Genomic DNA, 6,852 nt, shown 5'->3' on the forward strand with positions numbered 1-6,852 from the left:
GGGACTCTGCATCAGGGACTGTAGCGACAGGACAAGGGGTGATGGGTTCACACTGAAACAGGGGAATTTCAACATATATAGTTAGTAAAAGCAGAAACCACATTCTATTCATCTAAGAGCAGACTCCAGGATCCACATCTAGTGTTTCACCTCAGTGCAGTATCTTTAAGATTCATTGAAATAAAACCACGAAAAAGCCTAGATTTAAAGAAAGAACGTATTTTGAGAGTTAGAAATGACACTAAAGATTGTCTGACAAGTTGAGATGTGAAGAATGGATGTTTTGATGGGAGATGTGAAATACTTTTTACTTACTTCCTTGCTGGCTTTTCAGTCTCACTATAAATTCGAACAACTGCAGTTCAGTCATTCACATGCAACCAGTTTCTGCATCCTACATACTAATAGTAAATGCCTTCCTGGCCAGTTTTTAAGACTTCTGACAAGCTACTCTTTGATACTGGAAACCAAACAAATAAAAAGAGGAGAAGAAAATGGGAAGCTGAGAAAATGACACAAGAGAGAGATTACAAATAATGTCCTTCTTGGGCAGAAAATAAATCCTTAGCACCCAAAGGGTAAAGGAGAAGCTAAAATTGACCTTCTACTGTTGAATCAGCTGTAAATTGTCTGAGTCATCTTCATTTTCAGCTATGAGAAAGCTCACAACTCAATGGAGAATAAATTGCATAAAGAGCTCTGCAGAGTCAGAACCAAGGCAGAGATAAATGTCAGCCAGGATCTCCTGAGAAGCATGAAAAAAAGCCAGTGCTGTGTTGCTACAAAACATATGCCCAACCAAAACTAAGAAAGAACAAAGCCTGGGAGCACAATTTAGAGCTCTGTGCTAAGAAAGAAGAAGTCTTTGGGGCCTACAAGGATGCTGGAAGGGGACTCTTTATAAGGGACTGCAGCGGTTGGACAAGGGGTGATGGGTTCAAACTGAAACAGGGGAAGTTCAGGTTAGATCTAAGGCAGAAGTTCTTCCCTGTGAGGGTGCTGAGGCGCTGGCACAGGGTGCCCAGAGAAGCTGTGGCTGCCCCATCCCTGGCAGTGTTCAAGGTCAGGTTGGACACAGGGGCTTGGAGCAACCTGCTCTAGTGTGAGGTGTCCCTGCCTGTGGCAGGGGGTTGGAACTGGATTACCTTAAGGTCCTTTCCAACCCAAACTATTCTATGATTCTATACATTAAGGGATGTGCCCACTGCCAGAGTCAGTAATGTTCTGATTCCTGCATTCAAAAAAGGTAAGTTTAGCAATTTCTAAAAGTTCTCTAGAGATTCCAGTGAGGATATTTATGTGTACAAGGGGGGCAAAAAGAAAAGCAAAGCAGAAAAAACAGATTAAACAGATCATTTAAATAGTACCACATAATGCTTTTAGTAGGAGAATGCCTAAGCCTACAACTGCACAACTGTGCAAGATTACAGAAAGTGCGCAGCTGGTGATATTAACCAGTTACAAGATCAGTACAGTTAGGTTTAGGTTAGTTAAGACTAAGTCCCACAGGCATTTTTGACAGCTAACTGCCATGTGCAGAGTATCTCAGTCCAAGAGAGACAGCTGAGGTTACCTCATAGCTGTTTTCAGCACACATTAGAAAGATACTAAAACCACTAAACAAGAAATGGGTTCAAACACCTAAAGGTACTAGCAGGAAAACAATACAGAAACAAGTGCAGAATTCAATGTCTGCTGCAGAAAACAAAGTGTAAATGATGCCTTGAACCAGCAGAGGCTCTTGACAGCAGTAGCATGTAACAGATGCTGGCACAGCTCAAGTTCTGCCAAGCAGATTCAGGTTTGGAGCTTTCAAAGTCTTACAGATTTCACACGTTTTGGTCCACGGGTAGTCATGTGCAAGCTCCTGGTTCCATCCCCTAGGACTGACAGATAAAAAGGTGTTTATCTCTTTGAATTAGACTGATGAAAGTATCTGGAGCAGGTGACAGAACACCCAGGTGCATCTTTGCTCTCAGTTCTGGATTGAAGGGGACAGAGGTTTTTGCAAAGGCTGACAGCAATAGCTTACAAGGCTGCTCGGTAGGGAAAAGCTGACATTTGGGAAGGCAGAGAGCTCAGTGTCACCAGAAGGATGACATCTGCAGATACCCTGGTGTTCTTATTGTGGAAGTTTATGTGCATTTCATCTGTTCAGACCATTTTTCTCACAAGGTTAGAAGTAAGTTAGGAAAAAACCTCTGCTAAATACTGCAAGAAAGGCCAAGAGCAGAGAACCTACATCTACCAAATAAATGTGATGTAACACATCTCATTGCTTAGCAGTATCAAGTCCATGCTTGGGAGCAAGCTCTAGGAAGCGAAGGAAACCTCAGTATCTCTTGTTGCAAGAGTGAAACTACTCTTGGCATTCCCCTAATGTAAATGCCTCCAATCTCCACCTTTTCTTTTGCTGCTAACCTGCAGGCTGCTCATGATAAAGGCACATTTTCCTGGAGAGGGCGAAACAGAACCTAACATGTATGTAACTATTCACTGTGCCTCTAGAAATAAACAGCTGACAGCCCAGTCCAATGAACTATGTGGATAAGCCAGGTCTCTACAGCCAATCACCACCAAATGACAATCACCACTACTGCCACTGGTACCTCATCATTTCCATTCCCTTTTATCAGTATGGAGGACTTGGTTTTGTGGCTGTGTGGCTGCAGATCCTTGAACCTTTACCTGGTATCTTCTTTTGCTCTCCACTTACAACCTAAGTGTAAGCAAAACTGTTGCCTTATCATGTCTTTTATGTATAGGAGTGGACTGATTTCTTCTTCCAGAGATATAATGTACAATGAGACTTTTAAAGGAAGGCTGAGAAAGCTCATGGCCCTTTTCACCACCCAGATACTCAAATACTGCAGACTTCTCTCACCCAGTTGCTTTAACAAAGAATTACAGCTCTTAGAACATTTGAATCACCTTTTGATACTGGAGAGCAACGACAATAACAAGTGATTACAGAACACAGTGTTACTGCAACATGTCTGCTGTCAGGATGTTCCACCTGAACATGAGCAAAAACTCCTTTACTGTGAGGATGACTGAGCATTGGAAGAGGTTGCCCAGAGAGGTTGCAGAGTCTCCTTCCCTGGAGGTATTCAAGAGCTGTGTGGACACAATTCTGATCAACGTACCATAGGTGACGCTGCCTTAGTGGGGAGGTTGGACCTCCAGTGGCCCCTTCCAGCTTCAACCACTCTGTGGTTCTATCCGTGGATCTTATCAAATGTGAGCATAGAATTGTTATTCAGGCTTTACAAACAAATGACCCAGAAGCTGAATATGGCTCAGCCCCACCCCTGGCAGCGTTCAAGGCTTTAAGCAACCTGCTCTAGTGGAAGGTGTCCCTGCCCGTGGTCTTAAGGTCCTTTCCAAAGCAAACCATTCTATGATTTCCCCAATATTCAGGCACAGGAATCATGTCTCCTGATCCCCATCTACATCTCCAGGGGCTATATGCAATGTCCATAGTGGATTCCAAGACATAAATTCATACAACAGTATCACGACATCATCAGAGTTCTGGATCCCCAATGCCATGAGTTGTGATGATACAGAGGTCACGTATCTTGATGCTGTCTCAGTGTGACACAGCACAAGCAAGGAAAGACAGTGGATCTGCAGCTATGTGTGTCGCTGTCGATCACCAACATGACCTGAAAGCAATGAACCTGAATTGGCAAGTTACACAGCTAGCTAAAACAGTGTGACAGAAATCATGCCAGACAATGAAGCACATTTCTATCCACTTGGAAGCAACTTCTGAAATGTGCTGATAAAACCCCACTGTCATTTAAAAGGCAAAGAGAAAGACACCAAGGAGGGTAATAATTTTCTTCAGGAAAGGGCACTCAAATCATGATGTTTACACCATAAATAACTTTTCTTGGGCATGTTGCTATATTCTCCTTCAATTTATGAGGCTCTGCAATTATCAGGTATCTCTAAATGTTATCACAGGAGGATCTAAGCATCCTACAGTGACCAAAATGCTGGTTTCCCAGGCCCAGTGTGAGGTAAGGAGGTGGGTACCAAGACACAGTGAGTCCAGGAACTAGATCCACAGGGGAATCCTAATGCTCCTCAACTTTTACTTCTGAAGTCCAATGCCAAGCACCACTGACCCCCGCCCCCAGAAAAACTGCTACCAAAGAGATGGCCTAAAATCCAGTGTAAAAATGACCAGTTGCCTGTGCAGTAAGGTTCAAGTGGCAAGTCTGGCTGAGCAGAAAACTGAATGCAAATCCCCCACTCTCCCTCAGCCTAAACAATATGCATCTGAGGATGTTCTGCTTCCATCTGCAGTCCACAGAATCCAGTTGATACCAATGTGCACAAGTCAGGAAAGACCGTGCTCAAAATATAACTCAATCATCGCCCCTCAGGTTCCCTTACACCAACCCAGCTGGCAACCCAGGGAGAACCATTAGAACACTTCATTATAAGTAGCATGCATTAAAAGATAAGCAAAATGGTGCCTTCCCGTATGGAGGCAGGCAGAGAACACTGGGGCTGTTCAGCCTGGAGAAGAGAAGCTGATAGAGACCTCAGGGCAGCTTCCAGTGTCTGAAGGGGGCTACAAGGATGCTGGAGAGGGACTCTGCATCAGGGACTGTAGCAACAGGACAAGGGGTGATGGGTTCACACTGAACCAGGGGAAGTTCAGGTTAGATCTAAGGCAGAAGCTCTTCCCTGTGAGGGTGCTGAGGCGCTGGCACAGGGTGCCCAGAGAAGCTGTGGCTGCCCCATCCCTGGCAGTGTTCAAGGCCAGGTTGGACACAAGGGCTTGGAGCAACCTGCTCTAGTGTGAGGTGTCCCTGCCCGTGGCAGGGGGTTGGAGCTGGATTATCTTAAGGTCCTTTCCAACCCAAACCAGTCGGGGATTCTACCATTTCATACGTGATCCAAATGCTTTGGATGTAGAAATGCCTTAAGAGAAACTAAACCTCTGCCAATATAAATGGGCACAACTACCCTAAACTGAGTTGAGCAAAACCTGCCCTATGAGGAAGCTTTGTTTCCTTCACACCAAGATTTTATCAGGTTCCACAAGATATATGTTGTTATGTGTTATATTATTTGTTACAATACAGTTTAGTCCATTCTCCAGAAGTGAGCTTGCACCTAGCAGGAAATGGAGCATTTCCACACAGCCATAATGAGGTTAACCAAAATGGGGATACAGCCACAGCATCCAGGCCCTCCAAAACCCCTGCAAGGTGGCAAGTTCTGCTGAGTTCATGGTGGGGCTGAAGCAACCCACCTTAAAGTCATATTAAACAGAGCCAAAGTGATCCCTGCTGTGCTGCAGCTCCAGCTCCACTGCAGGGCTGGAGCTGGGGTCAGTTCTGCTGTACTTGGGTCATAACTAGGGTCAGTTCTCTTATGAGCACAATCTATAAGCATCAGGATAAAGAAATGGAAATTTTTTATGGGGCCTCAGAAGAGGCTCAAAAATATAAGCAAAAGAGATGCAAACTGCTTTGGGTGGTGCTTAAGTTACTCAATATGTATTATTACAAAATGCCTTCTGTTCCTGACAGACTGAACGACCTTGAACAACTAAAGCAACTTTCTGCTCCACTGTCCTTGTCTTTATAATTAAAATTATGATCTTCACTTTCAAGTGAAAGGTGGAGTAAGACTGATGAACAGAAAGAATTCTAGACTGATGGCACAGTATTATCAAGATTTAATCACCAATATCTCTATGGGTCCAGCTCAGAGATAATAGAATCACAGAACCCCAGACTGGTTTGTGTTGGAAGGGGCCTTAAGCTCATCCAGCTCCAACCCCTGCCACAGGCAGGGACACCTTACACTAGAGCAGGTTGCTCCAAGCCCCCACCAGCCTGGCCTTGAGCACTGCCAGGGATGGGGCAGCCACAGCTTCACTCTCCTGGATCCTGGCCCTTTGCCCTTCAGAACATCACATCTGCTTACAATGAAATTGCAGGCACAGGGACCCCCTTCATCCCTTCTCATGAAAGAACTGGGGAAATAAAACACAGTATGGGGACAGCAATGTTCATGAGTGCTGCCATACGGGATTGCCACCAAGCACAGCACCCCATGGGGAGACAAACAGAAACATGTTGGGAAAATAGAAATCAAAACTTATCAGTTCACCTACGGTGTTTTCTTACCTCAGCTAACACGAAGCACAGCAATGATGCGTAGCTTCTCCGAGACTGATGCCTGCTCTTTGAAATCATGTTCACCTATGACAGAAACAAAGTCGACTGTGTCCATCTGTAAGAAGTACCGATTGTTTAAGGCATACTTAAAACATATATTTGTATCAGAATAAGGAATGGTGAAAATTACAGGAGGGATGAGGACTGGTCACGTGTCCTCCTTCATTCCATTATGAAAGAATTTCACGTTAATTTAAGCTTTCTTATTTTGTTAAATTGATTTTTGTTCCAAACAACAGTATTTATGCAACGATTTGTTTTCACTCTATCCCTCCATACTTCAACAAAACAAATCCTTGCTCTCTTTTCAGAACTTTTCTAATGACTTCAAAGAAGCTTTAGCATGTTCTACAGCTTATGTTAGAGGGCTCTGCTGAAGGGGCATTAGTTGAAGGCTTAGAAGTTGTGTCTTGCACTCACAGTACCGTAGATGCCTGGTTCTGAAGGCTCCAAGGAATGTTTGCTCTCAGCATCACAGCTACAACCACTTTCCTAATCCCTTGCAAGAATACCAAGATCTGTTGTTAAAACTAAGACAAACCAGAAGAGTAATAACCACCTGGAATAAAAACCTGCACTTCTCATCTCTGCCATAGGAAAAGAAGAGCAGAAAACAACACACTGGGTGCAATGATGCCAGAAA

At 44.1% G+C, this 6,852-nt stretch overlaps 1 protein-coding gene across 3 annotated transcripts in view; it reads right to left on the reverse strand.

Moving 5' to 3' along the window:
- PLPPR5 (phospholipid phosphatase related 5) overlaps window positions 1-6,233 on the reverse strand; it is an 82,641-nt gene extending 76,408 nt beyond the window's left edge. For all 3 annotated transcript variants that reach the window (XM_057402783.1, XM_057402778.1, XM_057402781.1), the window contains exon 1: window positions 6,159-6,233. In XM_057402783.1, the coding sequence (XP_057258766.1) occupies window positions 6,159-6,227 (69 nt within the window). In that variant the 5' untranslated portion in view covers window positions 6,228-6,233. The remainder of the gene's footprint in view (window positions 1-6,158) is intronic.
- Between the last annotated feature and the right edge of the window lie 619 nt (window positions 6,234-6,852).

Source organism: Pezoporus wallicus, unplaced genomic scaffold (genome assembly GCF_028554395.1).
Source record: "Pezoporus wallicus isolate ANWC-B61680 ecotype Strahan unplaced genomic scaffold, APGP_CSIRO_Pwel_v1 contig_8333, whole genome shotgun sequence".
Taxonomy (NCBI): domain Eukaryota; kingdom Metazoa; phylum Chordata; class Aves; order Psittaciformes; family Psittacidae; genus Pezoporus; species Pezoporus wallicus.